General features: G+C 45.2%; 1 protein-coding gene across 1 annotated transcript in view; it reads left to right on the forward strand.

The window, feature by feature from the left end:
* PGBD5 (piggyBac transposable element derived 5) overlaps positions 1-17,009 on the forward strand; it is a 145,605-nt gene that overhangs the window by 119,228 nt on the left and 9,368 nt on the right. The window contains exons 4-6 of the mRNA XM_049868656.1: positions 5,420-5,600; positions 9,998-10,195; positions 16,020-16,125. Coding sequence (XP_049724613.1) covers positions 5,420-5,600; positions 9,998-10,195; positions 16,020-16,125 — 485 coding nt within the window. The remainder of the gene's footprint in view (positions 1-5,419; positions 5,601-9,997; positions 10,196-16,019; positions 16,126-17,009) is intronic.

The following is a 17,009-nucleotide window of genomic DNA, read 5'->3' on the forward strand; positions in this document are numbered from 1 at the left end:
TTGGGAAAGTGTGTTATTCTCAGGAGAGCAAGCAGGTGGTCCAGACTTTAAATCATTGTTGTCTCCAGGAGTGCACTTACCACAATGTATATTAACAGCCATTACTTAGATCTGGGATGACTCAGGGAGCAGATACTAAAAGTTCCAAATAACCTTACATCTGGGTAATCCCGATAGGGAAGTTATTTTAAATTATATTCAGTGTGTCTTTTTCTGGTTAAATTGTATTATATATTTAGCATCCAAAATGTAAAAATCCCAGAATGCCTCTAACTCCAACCTACAGAAATAGCCACATATCTAAACACACACAGAGACATTAGAACCAGTTTGTAATCTGGCTACTTCATTTACAAGGCTATTGTGAACATTTTACATATCATTAAATAATTTTTCTATATCGTGATTTTTAAAAACTACACCGCATTGTATTACACCAACATATAATAATTTTATCCAGCCTCTTATTCTTTTGAGATATGATTAGATTGCTGCTATTTTTTTTTTTTTTTTTTTTGCTATTACAAAAAACTCTGAGACATACATAGTCATTTATAAATCCTTTGATGTGTGTCTAATTGTCATCTTGGGTTGAATTCCTGAAAGTGGAACTGATGAGTAAAATTAGAGGAGTATTTTTAAGGTTTTTGATTCATACTGCAAGATTTCACAGTAGAAGGGATATACCAAATCATTTTTGCAAACGGTGATGAGTGCCCACTTTGCCAAAATCTCATTGGTCCAGGGTTTTTGGGTCGGGAAGGTATTGCTCAATGTAGATCTATGTGAAAATACGTTTAAATCAGCCTGTTTTTGAGGGAATAAAATTTACAACATCATCACACTTCTGGTTTTAATAGAATGGGGGAGCATTCCATTTGAGTTTTGAGTTCTTTAGATCCATAGAAATGTCTGCTGTTGAAGCTATATGTCACAGTGTGTGGTAGGCAGAATTCTAAGATTGCTGGCCCTGGTGTACACACACCTTCTCCTGGTTATTCAGTCAAACACTAATCTAGGTCTTACTTTGAAGGGCTCTTACAAATATAATTATGGTTCTAAATCAGTTGATGTTAAGGAAGATTATCCTGAGTGGGCCTGACCTAATCAGGTGAGCCCTTAAAAGAGACCAAACCTGAGGATTTGAAGCATGAGAGGAATTTAACATGAGGGAGACTCTCCATTACTGGCTTTGAAGGTGGAAGGGGCTGCATGGCAAGGAATGCAGATGGTCCCTGGGGGCTAAGAGCGGTCCTTGGTTGACAGCCAACAAGGAAACAGAGGCTTCAGTCCTACAACCATCAGAAAACCAGCTGAATGAGCCTAGGAGAGGATCCCAAGTGCCAGATGAGAGCCCCATCACTGACACTGTGATTTCAGCCTGGTGAGATCTTGAGTAGATAATTCAACCATCTGTGCCATGCCTGGACTCCCACCTGCAGAACTGTGAAATCGTAAATGAGTGTGGTTTGAGTTGCTAAGTTTGTGGCAGTTTGTGACACAGCAATTAAAAGCTAATACCCAGTATTTCTCAATTTGAATCTAGATATTTGTATAGAAACAGTAAACATAAGCAGAGGGCCACCCGTTGTGTGAAGAAAGGACAGGTGAGTGTGCTAATGTACAAATAATATTACCACTGGATTTTAAATGTGGAGTCTCTGGGTGGCATAAAGGATTAAGTGTTCAACTATTAACTGAAAGGTTGGTGGTTCGAACCCACCTAGAGGTGCCTCAGAAGAAAGGCCTGAAAGTCTGCTTCCTAAAGTCACAGCCAAGAAAACCCTATGGACCAGTCCTACTTTATACAAGTTGGAATCGTCTTGATGGCAACTTAAAACAACAGCAGATTTTAAATAATGGTGTCAATTAGGAACTGAGAGAACTTTTTTCCCAGGTCTGCCTCAAGTTATATGGTCTTGCAGAAATCACCAACATTCTCCGGGTTATTGGATCTTCTTGATCATTCCGAGTTCTTGACAATTCTCTCTTCTGATTCTCTTACTACCTCGCTGGCCATTACTTTTTGCCTTCTTTGTGAGCTCCTTCTCCACCACTTCCCCCTGAGTGCTAGTGTCCCTGGGAGTGTCAGCCACTTTGCTATGTGACTCTCAAGATGTCACTATATCCAGGTGCTAATGGTTCTGATGTGCATGTCTTCATCCCTGACCTTGTCCAAGGGAAATCACATGGAGATGGTCTGACTCAGATCTGTTCACTCCGTTTCTTCTTTTCTCACAAGTTGAGGGCTGCAGTTTCATCAGGAAGAGAGATAAGTGTCATGTACAGTTTTATTAGAGGGTCTGAAAGTTGCCGTGTGTTTTTATCTACACTTCTCTCTGCCACTGAGTTGTTAGGTCTGTCATCTAAAGCCTCATCTGTAAGGGAGAAACAAAGCACAGACCCAGATAAATCCTGAAGAATGTGAAGGAAATCTCAAAATCTCAGAGTTGAGAGGGGCCTCAAGAACTGTCCAGCCCTGACCGAATTTGGTGTTTAGGCCTTCCATTAAATGGTCGTCTGGTTTGTTCTGGAACCTCTCTGAGGCAGTCCACTCAGTTTCTGGAAAGCATTAAGTGTGAGAAGTACTCTTTGATGTAGAGCAGAATACCATTTGTACACATTCTTACCTTTTGTATACGTTCACCCTGGTTCAGCCTAAAGTGAGTTTAATGTTTATTCCACGGACAGCTCTCTAGCTAAAGGAAGGAGTTCTTGGATTCCTTCCATGTATCCTCTCTTCAGGTTTAGCATCACCCCTTGCACCTCCCACTCACAACCCTTCTCTGATGAACTACATTTTCTTTATGCCTTTTAAAGTATAGAATAAGACTGTTGCCTCCCTCATTGTTAGTGCAGACGAGGAGCACATTACTTTCTTGGTCACTTGCAGTGTCCAATGACTCAGAGTCGTCCAGCTCAAGTTTTGTTTTGTTATGCTTTGTTTTTCAAAAGGTATTCTTGCTAAGTCACATTTCTTGCATCCTGTACTAGATGCAGTTAAATTTTTTAGCTTGATTGCAGGATTTTGCATGTAGTCCTATCAAATTTTACTTATATCCGGCTGAGTGTGCCAGTTATAGCCCCTGTCTGCAAGGGAAGTCTTCGTCAATCATGAGGGGTCTCATCAAGGTTGAGAGGTTCCAGCACCACCCTTCCTATTCACTAGTGACAACCTGGGTTTGGTTGGGGGATTTCCTTTTGGGTGACACATGGGACAAAACTACCTGTCCCAAAGCTAAATGCCCGGATGTAGAGTGCCCAGTGTGTCTTTTATGAGGACTATCTGTGGAGAGGAGGATGGGAGTCAGAACTGGCCATTGGTGCTGAGACTTAAAGGAGTGGCCATAAGAATTGGGCTTTCCTGAAGGAGAAATGGGTTCTGAGAACATGGCCTTGCTCAGCCAGAATCACATGTGATATGTGGCAGTGACAATTGTCCTCAATCTCATTTTTAAACTCTATAAAAGAGATTCCTTGTGGGCGTTGAGGTCTTGCTTGTGAAGACATAGAGACCCCACAATGAGAAAACAGAGATGCACAATTAGTCTACGAAGTCTGTTTGGCTTTGGCCAGCATTATCAAACAGCCTGCCATGCTGCAACACAGGGGAGCTCCTGAGGCTGCCTCAGGAGTGTCTGGGCTGGGACTGACCCTCAAAGGTGAGCTGCTTTTAAAGTGAGACCATGACGTGCTTGCTTCTCATTTCCTTGAGAACATCAGGCCTGAGTGAAGACATCTGTATTTTGCAAGTGCTCACCGAAATCATTTTACCAGGGCTTTGAACTGGCTCAAGGCAGTTCTGTCATGGTCATGGAAGTAAATCAGAACAGACTTGAGTTTTTAAAATATGGGTAAAGTGAAATGATAAGCAGAACAGGAAAAATTACAGGTTGAAGCCCTGGAATGGGAGACTCCTAAGAGGCATAGTGAGCCCTTTCAGGAGCCTGATGTGGGAGATTGGATTATTGACAGGACTGTCAGGAGCGGCACATGTTCAAAGTGGCCCAGCCTTTGAGTGGGCCACCACTGTGTCTGACTCTGCCAGTCAAGAGATTTGGTTGCTCTGCAGTTTCACGCTGTCTTTGTTTTCTAAGGAGGAGATTAAGTTTCTAGAAGGGCTTTGACTTGTAATTTTTCCTGTTCCACTGATTGTTCCCCTTCATCCATATTTTTAAAAAATTCAGGTATGTTTGAATTTTGTTTTGTTGGCCATGACTGAACGGGGCAGAGCCAGTGCGAAGCCTGCATTTTACTATGACGTACACTGAAGTAGCCATGCTGGGCCCCCACAGCTCACTCAGCAGGCATTTCTCAGCAGGGCAGCACACTAGCATTCAGCAGGGGCACCCCTTTACTTGGCAATACTGCCCTGTACATTGCAGGACAGCTAGGGTTAGCGTTATTGCCCACCAAATGTCAGCTGGGGTCCTCGTGCAGTGACAACCACGGGTACACACTACCAGCTTGTGAACTGTTGCCGGCAAAGGCTCCCCCCAAAATTCCATGAACTATTTTCTCCAAAGGAGAGTTATTAGTCAATGCCCGTATGATTAATTCTTCTTGGCTTAGTTAACCACAGAGCAGACCAAACTCTACTTGAACCCATTCACATTTCCTATGTTTGCTGCTTTGATGATGCTAATGGAAAAAGCATGGGGCAAGGAGTTTTAAAATTGATGAGTAATTCTAGCACATGCTCATTTTGGACCTGTGACCCCAGGCAGATTTTTTTTTCCCCTAATTGTGGTAAAATATGTATATATGCGTAAAATTTTCCATTTAAACCATTTTAAGTGTACAAATCAGTGGAATTAATTATCATTCACAATGTTGTGCAGCCATCACCATCGGACAAGTTTTTAAACTCCTTACCCTGTTTCCCCTTCTGCAATAAGAGGTAAATAATACCTGTTTGCTGCATTTTGTTATTATAAAAAGCAGTGGGAAAATAATTATGGATGTACTTTTAAATTAAAAAAGTAGTGTTCAAATGTAGAATGCATGGTAAGTTTATTCCTAATAGGTAAAGTAGCCTTTAATTTTATTAATTGTAAATGCAAATCACTCCCGTGTTTCAGAACTGGAACTGTGTCTGTGTTGACCAAGGTTCATTTCTTGTTAGCTAGTTATCACTTTCCTTGGTCTTTATAAACTCAAAAGGCTTAGGCTCAGTCACCAGCTTCCAGGGCTGAGGCTGGGCTTGGTGATGACTTCGGGCCTCTTGGGGGCAGCAGGGGGGTGGGGGGGGCATGGAGTAGATAATGGGGGTGGTAAGGGCCACAGAACCAGTGGCCCAAGGAGTGGGTGGCTTTCCCATGAGTTCCTAATGTAATGAAGGGAGCCATGCTGCCTGGATCTTTCAATGCTCCCAGCTTCTGCTGCTGAGTGCACTGATACCTGTGTGTTTCTGTTAAAGATTTACGTCCACCTGAAGGAAGGCGGGGGCCCTGATGGACTGGATGCTCTGAAGAATAAGCCCCAACTCCATAGCCTGGTGGCCAAGAGCCTCTGCCGCAATGCAGCAGGCAAGAACTACATCATCTTCACAGGGCCCAGCATCACCAGCCTGACCCTGTTTGAAGAGTTTGAAAAGCAAGGTTTGTTGAGTGGAGGGGTGGTGGGAACAGGGCTCCTCCCAGTGCCTTCTAGGACCTGGGTCCTTTGGCACTGTAGCCTGAAGGTACACAGGCATTGGCTCACGGACTGGGTGACTTGTTGGCACAAAGCTCTGCCCAGGCTTTAGGGGCATGTTTCCTTGTGTTTCTTTGTTGCACAGCTGTACCCATCAAAGGAGTTCTCCCAAGGCATAGTTCCTATTAAGCTCTCAGGGAATCGCCTGAACTTACCCCCAAGCTATCATGTGGCCCATTCCCAGGTGGCAGAGCAGCATCTGTTTTCTGCCAAGAATCATGTAGATTAATGCAGGGAACAACACAGTAGGCTCAGAAGGGCATTAGTTCCCACAGTACAAAGATGCTTGGTTTGTTGCAAAACCAAAAGCAAACCAAACCCATTGCTGTTGAGTCAATTACAACTCATGGTGACCTTATGTGTTACAGAATAGAACTGCTCTATAGGATTTTCTTGCCTGGCAGTCTGCTTCAGAAAGGCCACAGCCTTGAAAACCGTATGGAGCATCTACTCTGCACACATGGGGTCACCACAAGTCCGAGTCAATTTGACAGCAACTAATAACAACAAATCTTTATGGAAGTACATCACCAGGCCACCCTTCTGCAGTGCCACGAGGTGGCTTCAAACCGTCAACCTTTTGGTTAATCATCGAGTGCAAACCGTTTGCGCCACCCAGGGACCTACATTTTTGCAAAGATGGGGCAAAACCATCCACAGCTTGGGCAGGAATAGGGCTGTAGAAAAGAATCTGGAGCCGGTCAGGGAGTCCACAGCAAGCTGCATTGCCCTCACTGTGCCCCGACCTGGGGATTCGTATCAAGTCCACTCTGGAGAAACACAGCCACTCTGCTCATCTATGGCAGTGTTTAGAATTACAGACTATTGCTTAGCTTACCCCCAGATTTTCTGATTTCACTGGTCTGCGGTGGTGACACCCCCATCATACAGGTACACTCTTTAAAGCCCCTGTGGGGATTCCAGTGTGCAGCCAGGGTTGAAAAGAGGAGGCGGAGCCAAGGGTCTTGTTCCTCCTAGGGCACACGAAGACCACTTAAGGGAATTCCTACAGTAATCCCTATTTTCATAAAAAGATAGATTCATAAAAACAAAGAGTGCTGCAGGGATTTTCCTTTTATGAATCCCACATATGTAATTAAAAAATCCTTATCCTGGTTCATATCATCCTCCACCCCTGTTTTAAAAACATTCTTCATTTTAAAACTAAGACATGAGTAGTTACTGGGTAATCCTGTCAGACTGCTAGGAATGGAGGTGGTATTGGAACCATTGCCCCGTGCGCAGCAGAAGGTCCTCTGCATTTCTAGGGAGGCTCATTCCCTCCCCTGACCCCCGCCCCCCCCCGCCCCCCGCCAGTGCCCCACACTCACAGCTGCTGAGGAGGATGGATGTCCAGGGTGGCTCAGGGTTAAAGAAATATTGAACAGAAAAGCAATGCATCATATTTCTTTCTTCAAGCTTGGGATAGAGATGCAACGATGAGGAAAGTATACAGATGAAATGTGAAATACATTCAAGTTACTGATGAGGCCATGTCAGTCTTCAGTGAGCTAGGAGACAATAAAGAATGAGGTTATTTCCCAGGGTCTTGGGTCAGACACGCTGCCTCACTGATCCATCCTCCAGGTATTCACACTGAGGAGGCGGGATATGGCGGGGGGAAGGAAACGCTGACCTCTCCCACTGCTCCCTATGGCCGTGCCTGTGGTATGGACTGAGTGGGGAGGGTTCATGAGGAGGGAGAACCTGGGTGGAATTTAAAGAGGTTTTGGTGGGCTTTTTGTTTTTTAAATGAACTTTATTTTTTAGAACAGTTTTAGATTTACAGAAAAATACGATTTTGTTCACACTGCTCTGCTTACAATCCTCCCCCCCCCCCCCGCCCGCCCTGCCCCACATTGAATCTGCAGTCTGGAATGCTGAACCCAGGTGCCTTCTTCATGAAGCCTTTTCTGTCCACCCTCACACTGACCTTCATAGTCACAGGCAGAACACTTAGCTTGGTCCATAATTGGTGATTCTTTCCTTCTCTTCCCAAAGAGATGGGGAGCACGCTCCCACACTCTTCTACAGTCTCGTGGTCAGTAAGGTCTTGGTAACGTTGTTGTTGTTAGGTGTCATAGAGTTAATTCCACCTCATACCGGCCCTATGTACAGCAGAATGAAACACTGCCCAGTTCTGTGCCATCCTCATAATCATTGTTATGTTTGGTCCCATTGTTAGAGCCACTGTGTCAGTCCATCTCTTTGAGGGTCTTATTGTCTTTCACTGTCCCTCTGCTTTGCCAAGCATGATGTTCTTCTCCAGGGACTGGTCCCTCCTGATACCATGTCCAAAGTATGTGAGACAAGGTCTCATCATCCTCGCTTCTAAGGAGCATTCTAGCTGTACTTCTTCCAAGACAGATGTGTTCATTCTTCTGGCAGTCCGTGGTATATTCAATATTCTTCGCCAACACCATAATTCAGAGGCATCAATTCTTCTTCATTCCTCTTTATTCATTGTCCAGCTTTCACGTGCATTTGAGGCAATTGAAAATTCCATGGCTTGGGTCAGGCACACCTTAGTCCTCAAAATGACAGCTTTGCTTTTTAACACTTTTAAAGAGGTCTTTTGCAGCAGATTTGCCCAATGCAATATGTTGTCTGATTCCTTGACTGCTGCTTTCATGAACATTGATTGTAGATGCAAGTAAAATGAAATCTTTGACAACTTCAGTCTTTTCTCAGTTTATCATGATGTTGCTCATTGGTCCAGTTGTGAGGTTTTTTTTCTTTATGTTGATGTGTAATCCATAGTGAAGGCTGTAGTCTTTGATCTTCATCAGTAAGTGCTTCAAGTCCTCTTCACTTTCAGGCAAGCAAGGTTGTGTCATCTGCATAATGCAGGTTGTTAATGAGTCTTCCTGATACCCCATTCTTCTTAATATAGTCCACCTTCTCAGATTATTTGCTCAGCATACAGATTGAATAAGTATAGTGAAAGGATACAACCCTGACACACACTTTTTCTGATTTTAAGCCATGTAGTATCCCCTTGTTTTTTTCAAACAACTGCTTTTTGGTCTACTTACAGGTTCCACATGTCCTGGAATTCCCATTCTAGGCAATGTTATCCATAATTTGTTATGATCCACAAAGTCGAATGCCTTTGTGTAGACAGTAAAACACAGGTAAACATCTTTCTGGTATTCTCTGCTCTCAGCCAAGATCCATCTGACATCAGCAATGATAACCCTGGTTCCATGTCCTATTGTGAATGTGGCTTGAATTTCCGGCAGTTCCCTGTTGATGTACTACTGCAACCGCTTTTGAATGATCTTCAGCAAAATTTTATTTGCATGTGACATTAATGGTATTCTTTGATAATTTATGCATTCTGTTGGTATCACCTTTCTTTGAAATGGCACAGATAGGACTCTTTTCCAGTCAATTGGCCAGGTAGCTGTCTTCCAAATTTCTTGGCATAGACAAGTGAGCACCTCCAGCACTGCATCTGTTTGTTGAAACGTCTCAATTGGTGTTTTTTAATTCCTGGAGGCTTGTTTTTCTCCAGTGCCTTCTGTGCAGCTTGGGCTTCTTTCAGCACCATTAGTTCTTGATTGAAATGGTTGAATGCCAACCAGTTCTTTTTGATACAGTAACTCTACATATTCCTTCCATCTTCTGTTGATGTTTCCTGTGTCATTTTTAGGATGACATAACTCAGGCTTAGGAGTCAGACAGACCTAAGTTTAACACCCTTCTTCTCCCAGTTGCGTGAGCCTGAGCAGTACTTGCTGAGCCTCCGTTCCCCTTGTTTGAGACGATAACCCACTGAGTACTGAACTTTTGAGAGGGAGGTGGGGTGAGATAGGATGTGTACGTGCTTAGCACTGTGCTTGGCACATAGTGAGTGCTCTCAAAAAGATTGCTACTGTTATTACTGATTCATTACTTCAACAAAACCAGAATCAAACCCACTAGCGTCAAGTTGATTCCAACTCATAGTGACCCTATAGGACAGAGTAGTAGAACTGCCCCATAGGGTTTCCAGTGAGCAGCAGGTGGGTTTGAACTACGAACCTTTTGGTTAGCAGCCAAGCTCTTAACCACTGTTTCACCAGGGCCCCAGTTACATTATTTAGAGTCCTACATATAAGCTTAAATATATGTTCTTATAGAAGCACCACGGGAAAAAGCAGAGGGATAAAAGTCTTCAAACTTTACAAGTCTTTTCTAGAGGCACTTCTAGCGAGTCTCTCAGACCAGGTAGTCACTGTCCTTTCCCCCCGAACGCCAGGAAGCAGTCGCTGCCCCAGAGGTAGGTATGTTTGGGACTCTGTGTTTCTCTCCCCACCAGAGATTTACTGCTGTGGCCTGCTCAGCTCCAGGAAAAGTGACTGCACAGGCCTGCCTCTGTCCATGCTGGCAAACCCAGCCACCCCCCAGTCCCGGGGACAGTACCGAATCAAGATGAAGGGGAACATGTCTCTGATCTGCTGGTACAACAAGGGACACTTCCGCTTCCTGACCAATGCCTACTCCCCGGTCCAGCAAGGTACTGGTGGGGTGGGGGATGGAGATCTGGCGTGTGTATCAGTGGGGGCCTGGGTAGGCGTGAGCAAGATATCTGATGGAGCAAATGTGAATTCTTACTTAGCTGGGTGGCCCTGTTGTTAGGCTAATCCTGTTGTTCACCACTGTCTATGACTGTGCTGGGTCCTGCTGCTCTTCTAACCCTGAAGTAGAGGGGTTGGCGGTGAAGTGCTTCCTGGCAAAGCAGTGAGCTCTCCCTTCCTCATGGGCCATCAAAGGAGCAATGGTGGTGGCATGTGCAGGTGACTGAGAAGTCTCCTGTTCCTGTGCTGTACGGGCAGTGTAATAATTGGGTACATTTGAATGGCACTTACGTGATCACTTTTTCCTCCAGAATTCTGTGAAAAATCTCTCCTGACAGGAGGGAAAAAAATCAGCCACTCTTATCTTTCAATGTCTTCCTTATAAATTGGTTTTCTAGGTGTTCAGTTCATTTCTTCATTGATTTTCTTTTTGGCAATTTAAAATCCGTTCGTTACAGAGGGATTCATTCAGCAAGTAATTTGTTATATTTAAAGTGTCCTACAGCAAAAACACTATTAAACTGCTGAGAAGGAGACTGAAATGGCAGAAGGGCACTGTACAAAAGATTAACAGTTGCGTAGTGTAGTTGCACAACCCCTTGTGTGCTTTTATGGTAAGATGTATTTCTTCATTTTCGAAGGAAGACTGCCAAGGAACTCAGTGTTGTGTGTGTGCACACGTGCACACACACACACGCACGCAGGTGCACCCACACATGCACGTGCACCCACAGTGAGTTTAATTATGTTGTTCATTTATCCCCATCTTTTACTCCCCACCTAAATAGCATTGAGAATAAACCTAAATTTTAGCAGGGATTGCAATCAAGCTTTTGAGTCTCATTTCCCCATTGAGGCTTAGAGGGGCAAAGACAGCCGCGCTTGTGAGTGCGAGGGTAAGGGTGAGGCAAGGACAGGTTTGGCATCGGCACTGTGAGCAGAAGGAGGCATTTGGAATTGGACTTCAGCTCTAGAGCTTAGGGCCCAAGTACAGAAAAAAAGGCTTTTCTCGGGAAGATGTTTGAGAATGGAGGAGGGCAGGAGCTGCTTCCCACACGTTGGTTTTCAGCAATGGCTCTGGAAAGGAGTCCCATAGCAGGACATGGCATCTCTCTGGGCTGTGAGATGAGATAATGAAGAGAAGAGATGCACCAGGAAGGCTGGGAAGAGTGAGTGTATGATTCAGCATGCAAATCTTAAAAGGTCACCCTAACCTTTAAATCAAGGAACATACAAGGATATCTTATTAATATGCTGAAATTTAGTGTCCATTTGTTTTTAATATGGTTACGGTTTTCGTTTCCCAGGTACTCTTAAGTATCTAAGTCCTAAAATTCCAAATCCTAGACTCCTTTGAAAACCTCAAGGACTATGACACACAGCACTGCTCCCCATTGATAGTGAGGCATTCTGCATGCAGCTCCTCCCTTTGAGGACCCTTTCCCTTGTGTCCCACCCCAGCAACCATTCCATGGACAGGGCTTTAGAAAGCACTCCCCGGCCAGGGGGAGCTATGTGGACTACACGGTAAGCAGAGAGCCCGGTGATGGCAGCAAGACTTTTGCCAGGGGAATCTCGCCTGGGGAAGGGGAGATGTAACGGTGTAGAGTATTGAGGATGGGGGTCAGCCACTCCTCCCCACTGGTAGTCCTTTCTCCAGGTCGAAATCCTAGGGTTTGTTTCTTTTTTTTTTAATGAAGGGATATGGTTTTCCTTTCAGTCTACTTCGAAAATATGATTTAAAACAAAAAACAAAAACAACTCATACTCCATTCTTTTAGATGTGCCAGAATTTCTTTATCCACTCCCCATATTGATGAGCAGTTTTTGCACTATTTTGACTAATGATATAGTGAACATCTTCATACATAACTCCTGGTACATCTTTGATCATCTCGTCAAGGTAGGTATCTAGTAGTGGAATTTCTGGTTCAGAGGGTATGAACATTTTTAATGCCCCTGGGTGGTGCAAACAGTTTTTACTTGACTATTAGCCTAAAAGTTGGCTGTTCACATCCACCCGGTGATCCACTGCTGTACAATTATTGCCAAGAAAACCCTGTGGAGCTCAGTTCTACTCTGTAACACATGGGGTGGCCATGAGTTGGAATCAACTCAAGGTCAATGGGTTTTTTTTTTTTTTTTGGTTATCATTGCAGTAGGTGACGAACCAATTTTCTTCTGGCTTTTTGAACACCGTTACCTTTTATTTATTCTTTTTTTTTTTTTGTAAATTTGTCAGTCTGACAGGTGAAAATGTGAAAAAAATAATAAAATCGTTAGGCCCATTGTGAAGTTCAGTGTCTTTATTAGCTAATAAATATGAATACGTTTATTGGCCAATTTTGATTTTTTTTTTCCATTTTTTGCTTTTGGGGTATTTATTGTTTTTCTCATTAACCTGCTTCAAATATTTTTTCCCAGTAACAGTCAAGGTTCTGTGTCTGAAAACTGAACGCTAGAGTCTGATGTTTTAAGAAGCTATAATCCAACATATTTTTGTTTGCAGTTTGTCTCTGCATTTGTTTTCCTTTTGTTTTTAATTATGACCCTGGTGGTGCGGTGGTTAAGAGCTTGGCTGCCAACCAAAAGGTCAGCAGTTCAAATCCATCAGCCACTCCTTGGAAACCCTATGGGGCAGCTCTACTCTGTCCTGTAGGACCGCTATGGGTAGGAATCGAGTTGACAGCAATGGGTTAGTATTTTTTAACAAAAAGGTTTTTCGTTTCAACATAGGCAAATCTATTGATCATTCTCTTTGCTGTCATGCTTTAAAAATCCCTCCTCTATCTCAAGCTCAGAGAAATATAACTATTCACCTGGTTGTTTCACTGTGTGAGTTTTTGCTCCTAGCATAATCCACAGAACTTATTCGGGGGCCTGGCATCAGGAGAGCCTCTGCTGTTTTCTTGTTTAATTTTTTTGTTGTTAAATGGCAAGGGCTGGTTGACCCCCTGTGCCTGAACCATTCATCAAACAATTCTTCCTTTCCCTACTCATTTTAAACATCACCCAGATGTTAAAATAAAGCCTTGGGTACTCCGAAAACTGCTGCTCAGCTTTATATTCTGTTCATCTATGACCATACGTATTCTTCTTGAAGCTAAGCAGAATTTCCAGTTTTAGAAAATACGTAAGTAGTTAGGAGCATTTCAGGAACTGCCCTCCATCCCTTACTCTAGATCCTGAGAACAGTGAACCTTCTCACAGAGTGTGAGGCCTTTTGAAAGTCAGTGCTGTCACATGTTGAGGGACGCCCCACTGAGGGCCAAACTCCTTTGCTTTTTCTTCTCAAATCCATTTGAGTCTATTGCCTCCGCACCAGGGTCTCTACTTATTTAAGGCACAGAGTCAGAGAACTGATGAGAAGGCAAACGCCTGCATGTGAACGTGAGTCAGGAGTTGACTCACTCGCTCAGACTCAAACTTGCAGGATGGTGGCACAGCCAGAGAAGCGGTGGACACAGGCTGCTGCTGAGCCATGAAAGCACATGCCACTTGGCAGGGTCCTAGAGACAGGATGGAATGTAGATGTTCATGGATGGAACGTAAGTTCACACGGAGCCACCAGGGGCTGTGCACGTGTTGGCGTCATCCCCAGTGAGGTAGAGACCACACAGCCCAGGTAACCACTTGTCAGCATTCCCAGTTGTTAAAGCCCTCAGTCTGAAGATGAGAGCGTTGCAGGACTGCTGCCCCCCTTTCACAGCTGGAATTGCGTCTTAAGATCTAAAATATCATGGGTGGGAGATGATGTGGTTTATAAATTGGGGGAAGAGCTCACAGAGGGTGATGTAGATCCAGGATTTGAGCAGCTCAGTAGGCTCTCAAACTATTAAAAATTATGACAGGAAAGAAGGGAAAATAAGATTTAAAGGCAGTTACCTGTGGTTAGGCATTTTGGAACAATGGCAGTCCGTCAGCCAGAGAACTGTTCAGCAGGCCTGGGGCAAGCCCAGCACAGGCTCTCTGAGACTCTCCAAGAGTCAGAGGTAAGGAGCTCCTTGTAGACTTTCAGGAGCCTTGAGTGGCCTGGTGAATCCTTGGCCTCTGAAGATGGTAACAACTCAGAGCACGTGGCACCGGAGTTCTGGGAGACGGCCCAAAGGGATTGTGGGTTCTCTGTAGGGTGGGCCAGCGGAACCTGGACTGCGTGTCATAGACCAGAGGAGGCTCCAGGTGGAAGTAAGGCGAGTTAGGATGGGGCTGGAGTTCGTGCGTCTGGGCCCAACTGTGACACACAGGCATTGTCCTGGTCTGTCTTTGGGGGTTGCGTGGGTGCTGAGATAGGGGCCAGGGACAGGTGTGCTCAGGAAGGGGACTGGAGAGAGGCCGCCTGTCCTGGGAGGCTGTAGGTTGCCCCCTCCCTGGGGAGGCTGAAGAACATGGGGGTTAGCTAGTTCACCAGGCACGTTAGAAGATCTCTAGGTGGAGGTTGTCCTTAGCAAGTAAATGGTCCATAACCATCAGTCCAGGAGGCCCCTGGTTTGGTTCTCTGACTCCTGGAGAGTCTCAAAGAGCCTGTGCTAGGCTTACCCCAGGCCTGCTGGAACCAGCTCTCTGGGTAGGGCCCTGGAATCGGAATCCCTCACAAGCTCTGCAGGCATTTCTTTAGTGTGGAATACCACTATTTCTAGAGAAAATAACCAAAAGCAAAAAGAAATTAAGGCTTCCCTTTTTTTTTTTATTCAGCCTGTGCAAGTGTGAGAGCGGAAACAGTGGGGAAGGGCAGGCCAGCACGTTGGAGAATTTTATTAAATACGAAAAAAAGTCAAACAATAGAAATTTTTTACTAAAAAAAAAAAAAAGGGCACTGTGCTTATAATCACTTTATGGTGTAAAACCGGTGTGAAACCTGTTGCCCTCCAGTCGATTCTGACTCTTAGTGAAGGAAGTAAAAATTGAAGGCTGGTCAGAGGAAATAGCATGTAAATCCCAAGCCACATTTAATGCAAATTGTATTTAAAAAGGATCAGTGCCTCCTTCTGTGGCCTTCTGTGTTATCTCTGGAGCCTGGAGCCAGCTGCCTGGGGCAGGTCTTGGAGAGCCGTCTGTTGAGCTTGGGCAGCTAGGCCCTGAGGGTGATTGATCCCTCGCTGCTGCCCACCCCCTGTTGGTGGGATTGAGTCATCTTGCAGTGATATTAACGGTGCCCCCGGAACGCATTCCCATTTGTATTTAGTGGAGGAAGAGGGGATTAATACATGAGCCTGTCAGGTGTAGTGCGAGGCTCCCAGGAGCCCTGTGAAGCTTGACAGGAGGACAGGAGCGGGCTGGGGGAAGGGAGGAGTCTAGGGGAGGGAGAAAGCAGCCTCCTGGTCAACCCAGCTTCCAGGTCCACCCTCCACCCTAATGGGGATGACTCCATCATACTCCCTGACCTCTGCCTCCATTTTCTCTTCATCCCAGTCCTCCTCAGAACCTGGTTGGGGGGTCAGGGAGCCTGCATGAGAGGGAAGAGGGATTCCTGTGTCTCCCCTTTTGCACTCTTATGACCCAGGGTGGGTGGAGTACACACCACCTTTGGGCTTGCCTTTGCCTAGGACCACCTGTGTCTCTGCCAGGCGCCCTTTGTATTCCTCTAACTTGAATAGTTCTCTCAACTCTTTTGAAGCATTTAGTCACTGCGTCTGATTGTTCTTGGTCTCCACCTCCCTTCCTCTTCCTCCTCCTCTGCTGGCTATTTTAAGTCAGTCAGGGCAGCCAGGGTGCTGGTCTTTGGAGGCGGCAGTAGAGAGGGAATTTACATTCTCTTTCCTGCAGGGGTGATCATCAAGAGGAAGAGTGGCGAGATCCCCTGCCCCTTGGCCGTGGAGGCATTTGCTGCTCACCTGAGCTACATCTGCAAATATGACGACAAATACAGCAAGTAAGTGAGTGCAGCACCTCAAGTCTGCAAAAGCGGTCCTTGTCACACCGCCATAGAAGAGATGAACTGGTAGATGATCGGTAGGATGGAAATATCAAAGCCCTAGAGATGCAACCCTGACCTGTCATCCTGGGTTCTGCCCTGTGCACCCTGTCCACCTCCCTCACCTCTGAAGCCTCTGTCCAGGGTCCCTGACTCCGCACTCTCCTCCTCAGAATCCCCTTCCCTCCCATGTGTCCAAATCAAGTCAGCTCCATCTGAATCTTTGCAAAGCCTTCCCAGTTCTTCTAGCCCAGACAGCTTTCTGCCTTATCCACTTAGCATCCGCCCTGCATATTTCTACAGAGTCCTTGATTTTCTAAGACTGGGTACTTTGGGTTTTCTCATATGGATTCCCCTTAAATAAGATTATTTATCATCAATATGGAAACCCTGGTGGCGTAGTAGTTAAGTGCTACGGCTGCTAACCAAGAGGTCAGCAGTTCAAATCCTCTGTGTGCTCCTTGGAAACTCTATGGGGCATTTCTAACTCTGTTCTATAGGGTCGCTATGAGTCAGAATCAACTCGACGACAGTGGGTTGGGTATCATCAATATACACATGGCAGAGTACACACGTGACCTAGGCAGCACACATGCCATATGTACATGCATGTACCCACAGTGCTGCCACCTGGCTGAGTGCCATGATACCCATGACAAGAGCTCAGAAATGATCGCCACGGAACATTTCTGTGACTACTAAGTCACTAGGATTGGGCCTGATGGCTTAGAACCTGGCAGGAAGTGGGACAACTCTTCAGCCCTCTTTGAGGGTAACCTACTTTTTCTGGGCATTTCTATTGCAGGGAGGGAAAAGAAGGATCTGGCTCTTTGGCAGGGCCC

The sequence above is a fragment of the Elephas maximus genome, chromosome 24 (genome assembly GCF_024166365.1).
Source record: "Elephas maximus indicus isolate mEleMax1 chromosome 24, mEleMax1 primary haplotype, whole genome shotgun sequence".
Classification (NCBI taxonomy): Eukaryota; Metazoa; Chordata; class Mammalia; order Proboscidea; family Elephantidae; genus Elephas; species Elephas maximus.